This window comes from Carlito syrichta, unplaced genomic scaffold (assembly GCF_000164805.1).
Source record: "Carlito syrichta isolate Samal-C Ts95f unplaced genomic scaffold, Tarsius_syrichta-2.0.1 Scaffold313872, whole genome shotgun sequence".
NCBI lineage: Eukaryota > Metazoa > Chordata > Mammalia > Primates > Tarsiidae > Carlito > Carlito syrichta.
The window spans coordinates 1,077,871-1,099,711 of record NW_007257968.1 but is presented as its reverse complement, the minus strand read 5'-3'; the positions used below and the strand labels follow the sequence as shown (position 1 = coordinate 1,099,711).

General features: G+C 42.3%; 1 protein-coding gene across 2 annotated transcripts in view; it reads right to left on the bottom strand.

Moving 5' to 3' along the window:
• Positions 1-21,841, bottom strand: part of WDR93 (WD repeat domain 93) — a 47,951-nt gene that overhangs the window by 15,978 nt on the left and 10,132 nt on the right. For both annotated transcript variants that reach the window (XM_008070624.2, XM_008070625.2), the window contains exons 4-10: positions 18,599-18,677; positions 15,808-15,923; positions 13,154-13,192; positions 7,848-7,932; positions 2,647-2,818; positions 679-749; positions 24-110 (exon numbers count right to left, since the gene is read on the bottom strand). In XM_008070624.2, coding sequence (XP_008068815.1) covers positions 24-110; positions 679-749; positions 2,647-2,818; positions 7,848-7,932; positions 13,154-13,192; positions 15,808-15,923; positions 18,599-18,677 — 649 coding nt within the window. The remainder of the gene's footprint in view (positions 1-23; positions 111-678; positions 750-2,646; positions 2,819-7,847; positions 7,933-13,153; positions 13,193-15,807; positions 15,924-18,598; positions 18,678-21,841) is intronic.

Below are 21,841 nucleotides of genomic sequence, written 5' to 3'. Positions count from 1 at the left end.
CTCCCATCTGGGCAGCGTAGTACCAACTTTATCCTTCAGAGAGCGGTTCAGTGAATAGAGGAAGAAATTGTGGCTTCTGGTCCAGTGTATGCCGAGGACACAGGCTACTCCTGGGAAAGAAGAGAGGAAAGGGGTGTCACCTAGAAGTTTGGGTGGACTCTGATTTGTAAGAAGCAGTCTGCCCAAGAGGAAGTGGGTTTGCAGCCTTAAATGGTTTGTCCTAATGGGCAACACCAGACCAAGGGGGAGGGGCTGAGCACCCCCATGAGGGCTGCTCTTAGGGCCCATGTGGCCTCCTGGGTGGGGAAGACAGTCACAACTGCCCCTTGGCTGCTTCCACATGTTCTAGAAAGATCGTGTCCACTTGGCTGTCAGTGTCCCAAGTAGCATCTTCTACAAGATGAAGTCCTACCCAGAAGCAGCCTGGCAGATGTGTGCTCAGACCCTCCTTTGGGGCAGCCACTCCCTGAAGGCAGTGCCAGCCTCTGTGACCCGATAGCACAGATGTGCTCAGGGGCCACAGACCCAAGCAGAAGCTATAGCTTGCAGCCCAATTCCCCCCTTCATTCCCTCCTACCGTGCAAGGTTTGTCATGCAGAAGTCTCTAGGAAGGCTTGATGAGGGATTGCCCCAAGGTGACCCCTTGCCAGGACAACCACCTTCTTCATGTTCATTTACCTGGGGGGCTCTTGATTTCCGTTGGCATTGCAATTACACAGCTGGGAAGGAGGAAATGGAAGGTGGCCACACTGGGCAAGAAAGAGACATGAGTCAGAGCCATGCAGGCTTCTCAGCAAGGAAAGACGCCAGCAGAGTCTTGCTACTAAGACTAGAATCAGATAGTTAGTATGGACCTTCCTAGGCATACGCTACATTCTAGGTGCTGGTCCTGCTGGGACATGCAGACCTTGGATGTTGTGTCAGATGGTCACTCCCAGGACAACATGGTACAGGGCAGAGCTCCTGCAGGAGAGGTTTCCCTCTTGGAAAGCCACTTCTGTTTTGAGAGGATCCCTTAAAAAGCAGACTTGGGTGATCTACATAAATGCTTTCTTACCCCAGGGACAATATAGTGGTGTGCTGATATACTGGGTTTTTAAAAAAAGCCCTGGTTTGTAGGGTCCACAGATTTTCATGGTGTGAGTACTCCCACAATGGACAATAACAGCTTACACAATCCCTATATCTCATCGGGCAGTGGACGCCGGTTCCAGCCCACCAGTGAAGCTGCAGACCTTGTGGTCCAGTCAGTACTAGGTAGTTGCTGCGATGGCTTAGTTTTAGGACTTGGTGTCCCGAAGTGAGAAAATTCAAGGTCCACTTGACAGCAAGATGAGAGGTTTCACTTCCCATGTGAAAACAGGAACATTCCTGAGATACATAGCTGCTGTCAGGAGAGCTGGTTCCTAAACCAGCTCTACCATGGACTCTTCAAAGCCTTGGGCTTTTTACAATCACAACATGGAGTTAATGAGGCCTAACTGCTAACAGAGATTAGAAAGTAATGTATTATAACAATGATTCACCTGTACTACATGACATTTAGAAAGGCAGGAAGGAAATGAAGAAAAATCTTAATAGTGGTAGAACTTTTATTTCTGTGTATAGACAACCAGGAAAAAAATCTTTAAAAGAGATGTTATACATAAAACTGTAAAATAAATTCTATTGCTCTCTCTCTCTCTCTCTCTCTCTTTTTTTTTGAGTTAGTCTCACTCTGCCACCCAAGCTGGAGTGCAGTGACATGCTCACGGCCACTGCAGCCTCGACCTATTGGACTCTAGCAATCCTCTCACCTTGGCCTCCCAAAGTGCTGGGATTACAGGCATGAGCCACCTCGCCTGTCCAACATAAAACTGTAAAATCAATTCCATTTCTCATTTCCATAGACATACATTCCTTTTTTTAAAATCCATGTTATCAATCTTTGTTCTAACTACAAGGGGGACCCCCAAAAACCTGGAATTTATTTATTTCCCATTGTGTATTTATTCTTACATGTCTAAACTTCAAGCTCCTTCAAAATATTCTCCATTTGATACAATACACCTATTGAGATGCTTTTCCACTGCTCAAAACAATTTTTGAACTTATCAAGCTGGATGCCTTTTAGTGCTTCTGCTGTTTTTTGTTTCACCTCTTCCACATCGGTAAAACGTTTCCCTTCGTGGACTTTTTTCATCCAGGGAAACAAAAACAATCACTTGGGATGAGATTAGGTGAATAGGGAAGGTGAGACACGGGGGCCATGCTCTTTTTGGTCAAAAACTGCTGAACACTCAACATGGTGTAGGCAAGGGCACTCGTAAGTCACCCATCACGAAATGGGCACACGAAATTCACTGAAATGCAACACAGTCTCTCACAACAACGCAGCTGGTACACTGATACCAATGGGTTCCTAGAGCACTTACCTAGTGGGAGAAACCTGTACTCCAAAGGACTTGCCCTCCAAAAGATAATTCCAGTTTTTTGCCCCCCCCATAATTAATCTCCATACAGTATGTTTAAGGTTTTCTGAAAATTCCCCCAAACTCGAAAGAGTTTTTAGATCTGGGATTAATTCAAGTCCTTGGGTTGATTCCTCCATGGGCCAAGAGAGCAGGAGCTCTGGGGCTTCCCTGGCTCCCAAGCATCAGGACTCACCTGAGCGGCTCCTCCTCCCACTCTCTGTCCAAGTACTTCTTGTAAGAAGCTTTGAAGATCGCCATTTGCTGCTCCCACTGACTGTCCTTGATGAAGTGATGCTGCCCAGAGCCCAGCCCGCAACAGTCCTCTATCTTTGCAAAGACTTCCAGGGGGCTTTTAAATGTGGTGCCTAGGTTGAAAATAGTCTAGACTCAATCAGGAGATCTGACTTTTCCTTTCCTGATTTCTCCTGCTTTCTCCATGCTTTCTGGTGTTCTTGCAGAATCCCTCATCCTCAGAAAACCCTTCTTGCTCTGCAACTGGGTCGTGAGACCAGGCATTCAGTCTTCTCTTGGCCTTTCCCCACCCGCTGGGGCTCAGGAGCCCAGGTGGACAGCAGTGGCTCTCCCTCCTTCTTCCTCTACATCTCCACCTCAGCATCACTCTCTCTGCTCTGGATCACAGAATCTCTGCAAAGGTGGCCAGGGAAATGTTCACAATGCCACTGTCGTCATCTCCCCAGCTACGGAAGGCCCCAGCCCCCCAGTTACTCTCACTTTTTAGCCATTGTTGAAGATCCACATAATTAGGCAGTCTCAGTCTCTTTCTAGGTTGTTTACCCAATTACCTTCCTTTAAAAAAAAAAATCTCTGGCCAGTCACAGTGACTCAAACCTGTAATCCCAGCATTTTGGGAGGCCGAGGCAAGAGGATTGCCTGAGCTCAGAGGTTTGAGATCAGCCTGGGCAACTTGGCGAGACTGCATCTCTACAATAAATAAAAAAATTAGCCAGGCATGGTGGCATGCACCTGTAGTTCCAGCTACTTGGAAGGCTGAGGCGGAAGGATCGCCTTAGCCAAGCAGGTCAAGACTGTGGTGGCTGTGAGTGTGCCCCTGCACTCCAGCCTGAGTGACAGAGTGAGATTCCAACTAAAAAAAAAAAATCTCCTTTCTCTGTCAATCATTTTTTCCTATTACTCCCCTTCTCTAATCTTTAATTTCCTTCTTTTTTGTCTGTTCCTAAATCCGCAGTAAGACTGGGTGACTTATTTTCTGGGTTCACACCCTGAGTTTCAGAATTCCATTCATTTTGGAAGGTGCCTGGTTTCTCAAGCTGCCCAGGAAGTCCCGCAGTGCCCTGGCTGCTTCCCCAGAGACAACAATTGTCATCAGTTTCTTGCATGGCTATCTAGAGGGAGACACCTTTTGTAAACAAATGGTGTCATATTACACACTAGTCATTTTCAAGGGGTGGTGGCAGATCAGCAGTGTCAGAGTCACCTGGGAACCTGTTAGAAATGCAGATTCTCAGACCTCCCTCAAACCTACTGGGACAGAAACTGTAGTAGAGCTCAGCAATCTGAGTTGTTATTGTTGTTTTTGAGATGGATCTCACTATGTTGCCCAGGCTGGTCTCAAAGCCCTGGGCTCAAGTGATCCTCTGTAGCTGGGATTATTGGCCAACAGCCTGGGTCTTATTGAGTCCTCCAAATGCGTCTGATGCAGCTAAGGTTTGAGTATTGCTGTTATACACACTATATCCCTTGTATTTTCACTTAAAATATGTTGAAATCACTTCATGTTAGTACTGTAAATTCTTATCATTGTTGCTTACTTTTAATTATTAAACTTTTTCTTTTCTTTCTTTTTTTTTTTGAGTTGGAGTCTCACTCTGTCGTCTAGACTGGAGTGCAGTGGCCACTCCCGGCTACCGCAGCCTCGACCTGCTGGGCTCCGGCGATCCTTCCGCCTCAGCCTTCCAAGTAGCCGGTATTACAGGCATGTGCTACCACGCCCGGCTGAATTTTTGATTTGTTGTAGAGATGAGGTCTCGCTGCTCAGGCAGGTCTCGAACCCATGGGCTCAGGCAATCCACTCACCTCAGCCTCCCAAAGGCGCGGGATTACAGGCTGAGCCACCTAGCCCGGCTGAAAATATATATCTTAATAGATTATTATAAAGCAAACTTCTTGTATGATCTACTCAAGTCAAGAGACAGAATATCACCAGCTCCCTAGAAGCTTCCCAGGGCCCCTTTCCAATCAAACTCCCTGGGAAGAGTGGCAACCATGCTCCTGACTTTTATGGTAGTCACTTAGTTGCATTTAGTTATGCCTTCACCATCTAAACATGCATCCTCTATACTATAGTTTCATATCACCTGGTACTGAACTGTACATAAGGGTATCCATACAGTATTAACTCTATGGCTGCCCTCTTTTGCTCAATAGTGCTTGTGAGATTTACCCATTTTGTTGTGTGTAGCTGTTGTTAGTCCATTTTCACTGCTGTATAGTAGTCCATTAATGAATATAATACACTGTATTTGCTCTATTGTTGATGGACATTTGGTTGTTTCACTTTGGGGTTATTACAAATCATGTCACTATTACCATTCTTGTACATGTCTCCTGGTACACATTTGCTTGCAATTCTACAGATACATATCTAGATGGAGGGTAGCCAGTGCAGGCTGGTTTGCTTAAGAGTTTCCTAGTTTCAGCACTGACAATCTCATATCCCAAGAATTCCCTCAGTCAAGCAAACTGGTAGGTTGGGTACCTAGGAGGGTAAAATGTTGCTCACAGGATATAATTTATTGTTGACTTTGCTTGATAATTCCAAACTGTCTTCCAAGTGGTTGTACAATTTTCAGTGCTAAGGACAGTATATGGGAGTTCTAATTGTTCCACATCCTAACCAGCATGTGGTAAGGTCAGTCTTTTTAAAAATTTTAGCCATCCAAGTGGGTAAGTAGTGGTATCTCACTGTGGTTTTATGTTTCCCTACCTACTAATGACAGTGCGTATATTCTCATGTATTTACAGTCCATTTGAATAATCTCTTGTATAAATAGCTTTATAATACTCTTGCCTATTTTGTACTGGACTATCTCTTTCTCATAATTTGTTGAAATTCTTTATATATTCTGAATATGGATCATTAGGAAGTTTATATGTTTTGCAAATATCTTATTCCACCGTGCAGCTTGCTTTTTCATGCTTTAATAATATCTTTGGATAATTAGAAGTTCTTAATTTTAATGTAGTCAAATTTAATCACAATTTTATTTCATTGTAAACATTTTTTGTATCTTGTTTAAAAAGTCTTTCCAGCCTAGGCAACATAGCGAGACCTCATCTCTACAAAGAATAACATTAGCCAGGCATGGTGGTGTGTGTTTGTAGATCCAGGGTGAGGAAGGAGGATGGTTTGAGCCCAGTAGTTTGAGGCTGCAGTGTACCATGACTATGCCACTGCACTCCAGCCTGGGCAACAGAGTGAGACCCCTCCCCAAAAATAAATAAAACAAAACATCCTTCCCTATCTAGTATTCATAAAGATATTACCTATATTATTTTCTAGAAGTGTTACTGTTTTGCCTTTCATATTTAATCAACAATTTATCTGAAATTTGGTTCTAGGATGAGGCAGGGGTTAGGTTTTATTTTTTGTGTCCACGTGGACAACCAATGACCACCCTTTCTCCAGTGCTCCGCAGTATTCTCTGTGATGCCTCCAGGGACCAATTATGCCTGGGTCCGCTCTGGACATTCCCTCCTGTTTCATTCATCTAATTTTCATCTGTTTTCCTTCCTTCCTTCCTTCCTTCCTTCCTTCCTTCCTTCCTTCCTTCCTTCCTTCTTTTGTGAGTTGGAGTCTCACTCTGTCACTCAGACTGGAGTGCAGTGGCCGCTCCCAGTCACTGCAGCCTCACCTGCTGGGCTCCGTCGATCCTTCCATCTCAGCCTTCCAAATAGCTGAAACTACAGGTGCGCGCTACCATGCCCGGCTAATTTTTTTATTTATTGTAGAGATGAGGTCTCGCCAAGTTGCCCAGGCGGGTCTCGAACCCGCGGGCTCAGGCAATACGCTCACCTCAGCCTCCCAAAGCGCTGGGATTACAGGCTGAGCCACCGAGCCTGGCCTCATCTGTTTTTCTACTTACTATTTCTATCTATCTATATTTCAGCAATATTTCCATTATTCACTTATCTATTTTTAAATCTTGTCTTGGCTACTGTGCATTGTAATAAATCTTTTTTTTAAATAGAGAAATAGGGTCTCAATCAGTCCCCCAGGCTGGAGTGCAGTGGTGTGATCACAGTTCACAGTAACCTCGAACTCCTGGGCTCAAGTGATCCTCCCACCCCAGCCTCCCAAGTAGCGGGCACCACCATGCCTAGCTAATGTAATAAATCTTGATAGGGCAAGTCTTATCACTATGTCCTTTTACAAGAGTAAATTTTCTTGGCCTTTTGATTCTTACAGACATTGTTAATATCACACATGAGTGCCGAGACAACACTCTATATTCTCTTCCTGCAATGGCCATCCCCTCAGCTCTTCTTGACAAAGTCCCACTTATTGTTTAAAACTTGGTCCAGCCGGGCTCAGTGGCTCAGCCTGTAATCCCGCGCCTTTAGGAGGCTAAGGTGAGTGGATTGTCTGAGCCCACGGGTTCGGGACCCACCTGGGCAGGTGAGACCTCATCTCTACAATAAATCAAAAAAATTAGCCGGGCATGGTAGCGTGCACCTGTAGTTCCAGCTACTTGGAAGGCTAGGCGGAAGGATCACCAGAGCCCAGCAGGTCGAGGCTGCAGTGGCCGGGAGCGGCCACTGCACTCCAGTCTGGGCGACAGTGAGACTCCAACTCAAAACAAAAACAAAAACAAAAACTTGGTCCAAATGTCCTTTCCACTAAAAAGCCCTTGCCTACTCCCTTGGCAGAGGCAGTCATTTCTTCCTCTGCATTTTTGTAGCTGCAGATGTTCCCATTGCTATCCTTACTACATCCCACTGTGGGGCATCCTCTTTCTCCTTTGGTAGACCACCATCTTCCACAGTGCGAGAGATGTGTTCTACTCATCTTGGAGCTTTGTGCATTATGGGCACTTAGCAAATACAAGGAATGAATAAGCATAGAAATGTAGGAATGAATGAACTCAACTTAGCACTCAGAAAAGGTATCTTTCTTTTCTGACCTTCAAATTCTGTCAGTTGATTGTATCCTGTAACATTTACTTTTTTGTTTTGTTTTTGTTTTAAGGTCCCAGAGCTTCTGAGTTTTTAAAAACTTTCCTCTTCAGAACTATGTTTGTAATTTAGATATTGCTGCTAATAAACAGAAAGATGGGAAATGTGGAGAAAGGGAAAAAAGGAAAAAATAGAGGAATCAACGGCAAAAAGAAAGAATATTAGTTGAATCATACATACCTGTAATAGGTTTAGGTGATTTGATTTTCATGATTTGAACTGGAAGACTCAACTTGATGTCTCCTTTAAAACAAACATTTGTATCCTAAAATAAGGAAAAGGCATAGTTAGTAATTCATCAAAGAAGATGAAATGGAATCATTAAAGATACTCATTCTAAAAGAAGCCAAAAAAAGAGGGAAAGGGAAGAAAAACAGATGGTATGAACAGAAAGTAATAGCAAGGGGTGGTAGATTTAAACCCAAACATATTTATAATCACATTAAATGCATACAGTCTAAACACTCCAACTAAAAGAGCCTAGGCGTGATAGCTCATGCCTGTAATCACAGCAATTTAGTAGGCTGAGGCAAGAGGATTGCTTGAGCTCAGGAATTTGAGACCAACCTAGGTAACATAGCAAGACCTTGTCTCTACAAAAAATAAAAAAAATAGCCAGGCATGGTGGCATGCACCTGTAATCCCAACTATCCCGGAATTTGGGCCAGAAGAATGACCTGAATCCAGGAGGTTGAGGCATGCCACTACACTCCAGCCTGGGTAACAGAGTAAAACCCTGACTCAAAAAAAAAAAAAAAAAATTAAATTAAAAAATAAATAAATCGGTGGCTCAGCCTGTAATTCCGTGCCTTTGGGAGGCTAAGGTGAGTGGATTGCCTGACCCTGCGGGTTCGAGACCTGCCTGGGCAGCAAGACCTTATCTCTACAATAAATAAAAAAATCAGCCGGGCGTGGTAGCACATGCCTGTAATTCCAGCTACTTGGAAGGCTGAGGCGGAAGGATTGCCGGAGCCCAGCAGGTCGAGGCTGCGGTGGTCGGGAGCGGCCACTGCATTCTAGTCTGGGCGACAGAGTGAGACTCCAACTCAAAAAAAAATAATAATAATAAAATAAAATAAAAAACAAATAAATAAATGGTAGAGACTGTCGAATCATATAAAAAGGCAAATATATGCTGTCAAAAAAACCCTCATAGGCCAGGCGCAGTGGCTCACTATAATCCCTGCACTTTGGGAGGCTGAGGTGAGAGGATTGCCTGAGCCCACAGGTTCGAGACCAGCTTAGGCAGCTTGGTGAGACCTCATCTCTACAATAAATCAAGAAAAATTAGCCGGGCGTGATGGCGCATGCCTGTAGATCTGGCTGCTTAGAAGGCTGAGGTGGAAGGATCACCTGAGCCCAGCAGGTCAAGGCTGCAGTGGCCGTAAGTGTGCCATTGCACTACAGCCTGGGTGACAGAGTGAGACTCTGACTCAAAAGAAAAAAAATAAATTCATTTTATCACCCACCATCTGAAGTCATAGGTGAAAAAAAAACCTCATTTAAAATGACACAAAATACATTAAGCGTAAAATTATAGAAAAAGATACATCTTATTAAAACTAATCAAAAGAAAATTGGGGTGGCCATATTAATATCTGACACAGAATATTTCAGAACAAAGAATATTACCAGGAATCAAAGGGTCAGTGAATAATAATAAAATGGTCAATTTATCAGAAGACATAACATTCCAAATTATTATAATAGAGCATCAAAGCATACAAAGCAAAAATTCATACCAATAAAAGAAATAGATAAATCTACAATCTTAGAGACTCCTTTTTCAATAACCAATAGAATAGGCAGACACAAAATCAGTAAGAATATAGTAAGGATATAGAAGGAAAAGCAGTCAGGATATTGAAGACTTGAATAACTTGATCAAAACAGCAGAATATACATTTGTTTCAAGTGCACATAGAGCACTTACCAAAATAAATCATATTCTTGGCATAAAACAAGTCATCATAAAATTAAAAGCATTCAAATAAAGTATGTTCTCTGATCGCAATGGAATTAATGTAGAAACTGATAAAAGAAAGACTGGCCAGGTGTAGTGGCTCATGCCTGTAATTCCAGAACTTTGGGAGGCCAAGGCAGGAGAACTGCTTGAACCCAGCAGTTTGAGACCACTCTAGGCAACATAGCCAGACCCTGTCTCTTCAAAAAATATAAAAAATTAGCCAGGCATGGTGGTATGCACCTGTAGCCCTAGCTACTTAGGAAGCTGAGGTGGAAGGAACATCTAAGCCCAGGAGGTCAAGGCTGCAGTGAGCCATGCCACTGCACTCCAACCTGAGCAACAGAGTGAGACCCCCATTCAAATAAATAAAGCACTGGGATTACAAGCATGAAACCATCATGCTCAGCCTTTCAACTTCTTCTATGATTATTAATCCATCATTTTTTTAAAATGCTGAGCCAATTTTAGTCATAATTTAATTTAGACATTCTAATTTATTAGGCTATGTGTTTATGTAAACATGTTTCTCTTACAATATAAAAATTAAAACATCATCTCTGTCTAAGTTCATCCCCTTGGCAGGGCATGGTAGCTCAAGCCTGTAATCCCAGCACTTTGGGAGGCCAAGGCAGGAGGATTGCTTGAGGCCAGGGGTTCGAGACCAGCCTGGGCAACATAGTAAGACCTCATCTCTACAAAAAATTTTTAAAAAATTAACCAGGTGTGGTGTGTGCCTGTAGTCCAGCTACTCAGGGGGCTGAGGCAGGAGGATCACCTGAGCCTGGGGTAGTAATATCTGGTTACAGCATTGTCACTGCCTATTCTCCCTTGCTTCCTATCAATTTTCTGAAATTTGATGTCTTTCTAATTTTTTTCACTGAAACTAAAGACCTGATGAATACTGATACAACCATTGACCAGCAATAACTAGTTGAAACATATAGATGGAAGAATGAGCACGTTTTTAATTCCCTTCCCTCCTGAGACCCCATCAACATGACAGTAAAGATTTTTAAGACAAAAATTCATGAGAATTAAGAGAATAAAAGAGGACACAAAAGTAACAACATTTTAAAGCTGAAAAGCAGATGGCTAAATGATTTTGCAGACGCAAGAAAGATTCTAATCCAGTGGAGTGAAAGACTACTAGTCACCTATTCATCCCACAAACCCTCAAAGACTTAGGAAAATGACAGATCAGGTATCTCTGGAAGTTGAAGTGCTTGTGGGGCTAGCAACAGGAGAATTGGTTGAAAAATCTCTTTGCAAAGTCTGAGTCTAAACTCAGACTCCTTCCCTAACTCCACGCAGCCAATCGGATAAAGGTAAAGTTTACATACTGAATGATGGGAAAGCCCATCAGTCAAAAGCAAAATACTCCAGGACATTGACACAAGGGTTTCCCAGTAAAACATCCCAGTGAAGGCACCTTATAGTACAACCAAAGGCAACAAGCCTCACCTATGCACACTCCATTCACAAAAGAATTATGAATTAAAGAATAAAATGTCAAAAAAACAAAACTATGAAAGTATTAGAGGAAAATACCAGATTTATTTATAACCTTGAGGTAAGGAAGACTTTCTTTCTTTCTTTCTTTTGAGAAAGCAGGATTTATTGAGAGGACAGAAAAACTCCCACAGTGGGAGGGGACCGGAAGGGAATGCCCAAGGAAGGCTTTCTTAAGTGCAATGGCTGTAAAGAAAAGATAGAAAAATTTGACAATATCAAAACTTAAGACTTCTTTACATCAAAAACATATAAACAAAGTAAAAAAGGAAATAACAGATTGGAAGAAAATATATAATGGGCAAAGGATACATACAGGCAATTCATAAACAGAAAACCTCAATGTCCAATAAAAATATGAAGGGAACAATGAAATCTGCAATGACATGCTGTTTTTTCCCACCAGTTTGCAAAAAATAATAATATTTATTGGTACTATCGAGATCCATGAAGCTGCAGGGAAATGTTGATTAAATGCAAAATGTTACACTATTTTTGTTGGACAATTTAGCAGCGTTTGTACTAAAACTAAAAATGCACATACCCTTGAGGGGCACTCAGGTTTACAAAGAAGAATATTACAAAGGTTTTAATTGTGTTGTATAAAAGCCCCAAACTGGGAGCAAGTTCAATATCGTCAATAGACCAGTAGCCATATAAACCATGGTACATCTATAATGTAGACTATAACACAGTAAGCCAAAAGAACAAGGCAGGCTTCTTTGACATAGAAAAACCGTGCCAACAAATTGACGAGTAAAAAAATGCTAGTTTGTAAGAAAATACATATAGTATGATGCCACTTATGGAGAAAAAAATTCCAGTGGAGCAAAACTATATTTTTCAAAATAAACAAATATAAAAATATAAATATACAACAAAAGAATTAGAAAACACATACCATACAAATAATGGTGATTACCTCTGGAGAGGGGTGTTTATCTGAATTTCTTGACCTTTCTAAGAATGATATATTCATGTGTTATTTTTATAATTCGAAACACAATGCAATTTAAAAATGGAAAAAGGGTGCTCTAAGGAGAGACTTCCATTTCACAAGTTCATCATTACTCTATGATATGCCCGAGTCTTCCAAGAGGTAAGCCTCTGGAAAGAATGGTGTGCAACCAGTCCCCAAGAGTGCCAGGGAACTCCAGGGAAGCAGCTCTGTTCTCTATTCCATCACAAAGATACTTGGGCTGTTGTTTTGGCAAGGGCAAATCTGGGTTTCATGGGGCCTCTTTAAGAAAAAGAACACAAAATGCCCATGGCCACTCTAATACTACTCAATATGGGGGAACTTTTGTGACAGAAGAAGTTCGAGTGAAGAGACAAGGGTATTAAGTGACTGTGGTTAAAATATGCTACCTTTGCCAATTTTACAAAAATATAGGACTATAAGAACACATTGATAGGGCCCCTCCCAGAGGCCCGAGTAAGGGACCTAAAATTTAAGTTCCTTTAACTTCACATAAACTCATCTCTGGACAAATGACTTGAGTCAATTATCCTCAAGGACAGGAGGTTATCTTCAGTGGTTATGAGGCACAAGATTAAGTCAGAAAAAGTTGAAAAAATCCCTGATGGAACATTTTCTTTTCTTTTCTTTTTTTTTGAGTTGGAGTCTCACTCCATCTCTCAGGCTGGAGTGGAGTGGCATGCTCACGGCCACCCCAGCTTCGACCTGCTGGGCTCAGGCTATTCTTCTGCCTCAGCCTTCCAAGTAGCTGGAACTACAGGCATGCGCTACCAAGCCTGGCTAATTTTTTGATTTACTGTAGAGATGAGGTCTCGCCAAGTTGCCCAGGCTGTTCTCAAACCAGTGGGCTCAGGCAATCCCCTCACCTTGGCCTCCCAAAGTGCTGGGATTACATGTTTGAGTCACCATGCCTGACCAACATTTTCAATATGGAAATAACATATTCGATATTTAAGGTACATTTCAAGTAAAAATAAAAATCTCTAAAATGTAATTTAAGTCTCTCTAGAGATATTCTTTAAAGTTTCTTACCATATCTAAATGATCTGTAGAAATGGAATCAGGAGTGTTCTGAGGAGAAAAATGATAAATTAAATCACAATAGGTTAGATATAGCTTCCCCCTCCCTCTTCAATCTGAGATGCTCTTTCTCCCCCCAGTTACTCTTGTGAGAAGTAAATTCACGCAGCAGACATGGAGGGCCAGTATTTGTGTGGTCCTCTGGCCTGTAGGACATTAACAATATGATCCCTACTTTTCAGGATCTTAAAAAGCAGTCAGGGAGGTCTTTGCTTGGCTACCATTTGCTTTTGTTAAACTAGTCTGGCCATGCTTCCCTAAGCTTTGGCCCCTTCCTCTACCTTGGGAAGGTGAATCTCCTCTCTCTCTCTAATTTACTTTCTAAATAAACTGTGCTTTTCAATTAAAAAAAAAAGTAGTCAGGGAAATAGGAAATAGTTAATGACAATAAGAGGAAATATAAATGAAGAGAGGTGAGGAAACAGGTTATAACACCATTATAAAAACTGAAGTTGAGCCAGGTATGGTAGCTCATGTCTGTAACCCCAGCACTTTGGGAGGCCGAGAGAGGAGGATTGCTTGAGCCCAGGACTTCGAGACCAGCCTGGGCAACATAGCAAGACCTTGTCTCTACAAAAAAAAAAAAAATTAGCCAAGCATGTGCCTATAGTCTCAGCTACTTTGGAGGCTGAGGTAGAAGGACTGGCAAAGCCCAAGAGGTAGAGGCTGTGGTGAGCCATGACTGTGCCACTGCACTCCAGCCTGGGTGACAGGCTCAAAAAAAAAAAACTAAGTTGAAGTATACTATATTTCTGATTAGCAAAATATATCTATCAATGATGTGGAGAATTATATTTAATTAACTCTAACACAGTTTATAGTAAAAGAACTACCACTGTAACTGGCATTAGTTGGTTGTTTCTCAGTGCAAGGAAAAAGGAGTGCATTATGGTGAGAAACCACCCTCTCTTCAAAGTGCTTAGATAACAAATTACACCATCAAAACACAGACCTTCTGAATACTAAGTATGATGCTATGGGATTGGTTGATGGAAAGCAGAAGGTATGGTCTTAACAATGGAGAAGTTTACCATCTAGTGAGAACAAAACAACTTTCATGCATAACATGATAAATCAAAACCAAGGTAGCATGCGAGATGTTATCAAAAAACTGTAAGAGTTTAGAGGAGGAAGGCCTCTGGCCTGGCAACACTAGCAGGAACATAGGTCTACATCTAACCCTAAGACATTCACCGGGAGAAAGGAATTTTGTTCAAAGCCACTCGGGGAGCTCAGCAGTAAATGGCAGTCTCAGTCTTGGTCTCCTATAGTAATAATTTCACGAGTTCTTTAGCACCCAAAACAATGTGTTTTTTTTGTTTTTGTTTTTTTGTTTTTTTTTGAGTTGGAGTCTCACTCTGTCACCCAGACTGGAGTACAGTGGCATGCTCCTGGCCACCGCATCCTCAACCTGCTGGGCTCTGGCGATCCTTCCACCTCAGCCTTCCAAGTAGCCAGAACTACAGGCATGCGCTACTCCGCCCAGCTGATTTTTTATTTATTGTAGAGACAAGGTCTCGCCAACTTGCCTGGGCGGGTCTTGAACCCGCGGGTTCAGGCAATCCACTCGCCTCGGCCTCCCAAAGTGCTGGGATTACAGGCTGAGCCACAGAGCCCGGTCAACAATGTGTTTTAAAAGGGTGCTCATGGCAACTCTTTTGGGTCCCCTCCCGCTGCTTTTTCAACTATAAATAAATAAATAAATAAATAAAAATAAAAGGGCGCTCAATAAATATTAGTTATTGGTGGTTTAAAAATAATAAGCACACGTTTTATGAATAAGTAAATTAAGTCTTAATCCTGAGCAATTGCATCTTAAAGACATAGCACAAGGCCCAAGCATCACATACCACTAAACTGAACTGGTCGAGTTCCTACCTTGTAAGGCTAATATAAAGAATATGCATATTCCCGTATATTGAGAACAATCCCTTTATACCATAATCTGTCACCTTTAGTAGAATTTGCGGCATGAAAAGATTATTCCAGACAGGAGGGGGAGAAATTGCCTAAGAAACAGGAGTCAGGACAGACGAGACCAGAAGTGCCTGGGAGTGGTCTCGGTAGAGTGGCAACTCCCAGACACCAGAGACACTGAGATTCCCACTATGGAAGACACCTTTACTTTTTAATATCTTTTTTTTTTTTTTTTTGAGTTGGAGTCTCACTCTGTCGTCCAGACTGGAGTGCAGTGGCCGCTCCTGGCCACTGCAGCCTCGCCTGCTGGGCTCCGGCGATCCTTCCGCTTCAGCCTTCCGAGTAGCCGGAATTACAGGCATGCGCTACCACGCCCGGCTGATTTTTTGATTTATTGTAGAGATGAGGTCTCGCTGCCCAGGCAGGTCTCGAACCCACGGGCTCAGGCAATTCACTCACCTCAGCCTCCCAAAGGCGTGGGATTACAGGCTGAGCCACCGAGCCCAGCTTACTTTTTAATATCTTAATGTAGCCACAGCAAATCAATCTGGAAGACACGGGCCAATGTTCCTGTTGTTCTCTCTTACAGCCCAGAGGCCTCCTCAGTCTTGAAATTCCAAGGACGATTTAAGCTAGATGTGGGTCAAGGGTAGGGAGAAACATCAGCTGAAAGCGAAGAGGTTTCCTACCAGTTGCGGCTGTTTGCCCTTTTTCTTTGGATTTAAAGTGAGTTGGGGGTGCTCCATTTCCCTGAGCCAAGACTCCTTGGGCAATTTATACACATCCAGCCAAACATCTCCAGCTCCTGCATTGGGAAACCAAAGAACCATTGAGCAACTGCAAGCAGGCCACAGGTTTCCTCAGAAACGGCCTGTCTTCTCAGAACCGCTGGCACGGAAACCAGCCACCTCTGTAGCAGCCACCCAGGGAATAACTTGCACAAGTGCAGAAGACATAGTTCTGCAATGGTGATTGCAAGTCCTCACTCCCCATATGACTTTCCCATGAAGCGTTATCTCCTCCAGCTGCTGCCAGTTAGCTAAGGGAAACAGGCTTCTCACACTGATGGGACTAATGCAACAGTTTTTAACCAGTCTGCTTTGCCCAGTCTCCATGTTTTCTGTAACAAATGGTAAATTCCACTGACATTTTGCCTTTAGTTATGTCTATCTGGGGAGTAAGGTGGCATATATAGAATTAGTAGCTGAGAGGATTATGGCTAAGGAAGGGTTAGAAGTGAGAAGGATGCCCCCAAAGAATTTTTCTGACTGATATTTGAAGAGAAGACAACCTCTGGGGTGGTTGGGGGACTTTGTTTTGTCACAGAAATATGTTCAGCTTCTGTACCAGATACCTGCTAACCTGGGAAAGGTTGTTCTCTGATGGAATGGGATCCTGGCTTAATGTGTCCTTAAAAAAGTAATCATCCTAGTCAAGTGCAGTGGCTCACACCTGTACTACCACAGAACTTTGGGAGGTGGAGGTGAGATGATTGCCTGAGTCCAGGGGTTCAAGACCAGCCTGGGTAACTTGGTGAGACCTCGTCTCTACAATAAATTAAAAAATTACCTGGGCATGGTGGCATGCACCTGCGATTCCAGCTACTTGGAAGGCTAAGGTGGAAGGAACACTTGAGCCCAGCAGATCGAGGTTGTGGTGGCTGTGAGCATGCCACTGCACTCTAGCCTGGGTAACAGAGTGAGACTCCTACTCAAAAAATAAAAGTAATCATCTGGACCCCTTAATTGCAGACTTTTGACCTCCAGAACTGTGAGAGAATAAATAAAATATCTATTGTGAAGGCATCCAGTTTGTGGTACTTTGTTATGGCAGCCTTAGGAAACTAAAAGAAATGGCGCAAAAGTGTCCTTAAATACAGAAAGCATTATAAAAGATTCATCTTCCTCAAGAACCTAATATTTGGGGGACCTTGGACAAAGCTATTAAATAGAAGCCCATGTACCATATATCTACATGTGCCAAAGTTTAAAATCAAGATAACAAACATTTGGATAAAGTATGTTCTATTACCACAGTGATAACAGGCAAGATCCAACGATGAGTGCTAAGATTGGTGGGTAAAACTTGAAGGAGAAACAGGACATTTGCATTGTCTCAAAGTGTCTCCTCCAAAATGTTTATTAATTACTGTGGTGGTTTTAACATATGTCCAAAAATTCTTTGATTCTCCTAACTCCAGGAGGTGATACTTAAATCATCTCCCCTTAGCCGAGCTTGGTGGTTCAGCCTATAATCCCATGCCTTGGGAGGCTGAGGTGAGTGGATTGCCTGAGCCCATGGGTTCGAGACCCGCCTGGGCAGCGAGACCTCATCAAAAAACCAGCTGGGGGTGGTAGCGCATGCCTGTAATTCCAGCTACTTGGAAGGCTGAGGCGGAAGGATCGCCGGAGCCTAGCAGGCCGAGGCTGCGGTGGCCGGGAGCGGCTACTGCACTCCAGTCTGGGCGACAGAGTGAGACTCCAACTCAAAAATAAATAAATAAATAAATAAATAATCTCCTCTTGAGTGTGGTCTGGACTTAATGACTTGTTCCTTACAGAGTATGGGAAGGGGAAAACAGTAGCTCTAAGTAGACAAACCTGGCAGACACCACTGTAAGTGATCAAGGTATATCAGCAGTGGTGAGTCACGTTGCTGTCACGTACCCCTTAATATAACACAATGAGAAGAACACTTTGCCTCTGTGAAGTGCCTGTTGTCACTATTTTTTTTTTTGAGTTGGAGTCTCTGTCGCCCAGGCTGGAGTGCAGTAGCACACTCACAGCCACTCCAGCGTCTACCTGCTGGGCTCTGGCAATCCTTCCACCTCAGCCTTCCAGGTAGCCAGAATTACAGGCACGTGCTACCGTGCCTGGCTAATTTTTTATTTACTATAGAGATGAGATCTCGCCAGGTTATCCAGGCTGGTCTTGAACCCATGCAGGCAATCCATTCACCTCAGTCTCCCAAAGTGCTGGGATTACAGGCTGAGCCACCGAGCCCAGCTGGTAACAGAATATATTTTATTCACATTTGTTATCTTATTCCCCACCCTCCCCAAATCATCCTTAACCTTAAGAGGGACATTCTACAGAATATCTGACTGGCACTCTTTAAAAGTGTTAAGGCCATGAAAAACAAGGAAAAACCAAGAAACTGTCACAGATAATAAATTAAGGAGACACAATGACTAAATACAAAATACAATAGGGTACCCTGGATTGAACCTTGGAGAAAAAAAAATTAGTGAAGAAACGACTGAAATCTGAAAAATAAATCTGTTATTTTGACAAATATAGTATGGTCATGTTGAATCCTATTGGGAAGCTGAGTGAAGGCATAGGGTAACTCTCTGAACTATCTTTGCAACTTCTCTGTAATTCAAAAATAACTTCTAAATAAAAGCTTTGTAGGGAAAAGAGTAATCATCTGGAAGAGACTGACAATCTGAAGCTTTTCCCGTTCTCTGGTTCATCTTGCCTTGCAGGAGGAAGGCTGCAAAGTTCCCTCCCTGAGAGATCTTCATCTTTACACAGGTGGTTTGCTTGCTGGCATCATCCTGAAAAAGAAAAGAGATGCTGGCAGAGTAAGCTTAGCCTGTGACAGTGGTATCTTCCAGGGCCTTCTGTGATTCACCCCAGGAACAGAGATCTTTGTAAGGTGTGAGACATGACAAGAGGTCTCACACTGCTTCATAGTTTCCATTTTTGTACAGGAATTTTGTATGTAAAGACACGGAATTTGCTTTTCTGTCTAAACACTTTTGGACTTATTTCCTGGTTTCTTAAATACTTCTGGTGATGTGTGGCATACCGCTGGATCTCCTGGTAAAACCTGCTCGGATAATGGGCAAGGTGAGAGAGACTCAATGGGAATAGTTGTGCTTACCTTTAGAGTTTGATGATGCAGGGCACAGTGGCTCATGCCTGTAATCCCAGCAGTTTGGAAGGCAGAGGCAAAAGGATTGCCTGAGCCCAAGGGTTTGAGACCAGCCTGGGCAACTTACTGAGACCTCATCTCTACAATAAATAAAAAAATTAGCCAGTTGTGGTGGTGCATGCCTGCAGTTCCAACTACTTGGAAGGCTGAGGCAGAAGGATTGCCTGAACCCAACAGGCTGATGCTGCAGTGGCTGTAGGCGTGCCACTGCACTCCAGCCTGGGAGGCAAAGTGTGACTCAAACTTTAAAAAAAAAAAAAAAAAAAAAAGAGCTTGATGACTACTAGCAACATAAGATGGGGTTAGAGCAGTTAGGCTGGTAAGCTCCCTAATTTATTTTATGAGAACTAGTTTAAAATTTTAAAAATTTATTTTTTTGAATATCAATTTATTGTTATGGAAATTTTAAAAAATACATAGAAAGAAAATAGAAAAAAATCCCTATGTATGCATTACTCAACTTCAATAATTATCAATAAATGACAAGCCTTGTTTTATTTATTACCTCCTAAACTCATTAACATTTTTATTTAATTAAGCTTAAAAGATTAACAATAATGTTTTTAATTTTTATTTTTGTGAGTTAGGGTCTCACTCTGTCACCCAAGCAGTGCAGTGGTATGATCATGGTTTACTGTAGCATTGACCTCTTGGGCTCAGGTGATTCTTCCACCTCAGCCTCCTGAGTAGCTAGAACCACAGGTATGTACCATCACACCTGGTTAATTTTAAAATTTTTTTTGTAGAAACAAGGTCTTTCTATGTTGCTTAGGTTGTTTTTTTCGTTTGTTTGTGTTTTTTTTTTTTGAGTTGGAGTCTCACTCCGTCACCCAGACTGGAGTGCAGTGGCTGCTCGACCTGCTGGGCTCCGGTGATCCTTCCAAGTAGGCTGGTCTTGAACTCCTGAGTTCAAGCAATCCTCTCACCTCTGCCTCCCCAAATGCTGAAATTAACAGGTGCGAGCTACTGTACTTGGCAATGAACAATAATTCTTAAATATCATCCAGTCTGATTTTGAATTACCTTGTCTCATAAATGTCATATCTTTTCACAATTGGTTTGTTCAAATCAGGATCCAAATGATTTATCTCTTAAGTCTCTGAATTTAAAATAGTTCCCCCATTTGTTTTTCTGCCTGCCACTTACTTGTTGAAGAAACCAGGTCATTTATCCTATGGAATTTTCACATTCTGGATTGCATCTCTATGGTTCCTGTGTCTTCTGTAAACAGGTACCCAGATCTAGAGTTTTGATTAGATTTAGGTTTGTTTCAGCAAGAGTACTCCACAAGTACACTGTGTCCCTTCTACTGGATCACACCAGGAGGTATATCAGCTGGTTGGCTCTCTTTTTGTAATGTTAAGGTTGTTCACTGAGAACAGGTGGTGTCACCGTGCCTCATCAATTATAAAGTTCCCCATCAGCCATTGGTGGTTACTACCTAGACCATTACTCATTAAAATGGCTACAAAATCAAGATAGTTCAATTCTATCATTCTTTCTGCATTTGTTATAATTCTTCTACAAAAAAAATTTCATCCTCAATTATTTGATTCCCTTGAAATACAGCCCATATGAGAAAGAATAAAAGATTGATTATTTCTCTTGTCAGCTTTCAGAATACTAAGTTTGTGCCCTAGCAACTTCTAAAGGTGACAATAAAGTATTTTAAATTATTATGAATTCATGTATTTTAAACATTTTTAGTGTGTTTTAATCTACCAACAGTACTCTCTTTTTTTTTTTTGGTTATGTTCCTGTCTAGTCTGTGTATCCCTCCCTGTTATGGTGGTCTTATAAAATGAGTTGAGGAATATTTCCTATATTTCTTTAGGGAGTTTTTAAAAAGATAAAATTTAAGTACAGGTAAAGGCACAGGTATTCAATGAGTTTTGACAAATCTATTCATCCATGTAACTAGCATCCAGTCAAGATATAGGACACTGCCATTATCCTAGAAAGTCCCCTTATGCCTAGGTCAATTACATCTCTATATGCAACCAATGTTCTGCTCTCCATCACAACATAGTTTTGCCCATTCTCAAATTTCTTATCATTGGAATGTACTCTTTTTGTTTCTGGCTTCTTTTACTCAACTTGATGTTTCTAAGCTTCATCCCTTGTGTTATGATCATCAATTCATTATGCTTTATTGCCAAATAGTGTACCACTGAATAATTATACCACAAATTTTATTTGTTATGATTGTACCCAGGTTTTTTTTTTTTTTTGAGTTGGAGTCTCACTTTGTCGCCCAGACTGGAGTGCAGTGGCACACTCCCGGCCATCGCAGGCTTGACCTGCTGGGCTCCAGTGATCCTTCCGCCTCAGCCTTCCAAGTAGCTGAAACTACAGACACGTGCTCCCACGCCCGGCTAATTTTTTTATTTATTGTAGAGATGAGGTCTCGCCAAGTTGCCCAGGCGGGTCTCGAACCTGTGGGCTCAGGCAATCCACTCACCTTGGCTTCCCAAGGCGCGGGATTATAGGCTGAGCCACGGAGCCCGGCTTATAACTGTTTTTCAAAGTGGTTGTACTATTTTACAGCCTCACCAGCAATGTCTGAAAGTTCTTATTGCTCTGCATTCTCACCAGTATTTGGTATGACCACTCTTTAATTTTCAGCATTATAATAGATGTGTAGTGGCATCTCATTGTGATTTTAATTTATATTCCTCTGTTAACTAAGTACTTAGTAAGTACTTTAAAAATTGGTAGCCGGGCTCGGTGGCTCAGCCTGTAATCCCACGCCTTTGGGAGGCTGAGGTGAGTGAATTGCCTGAG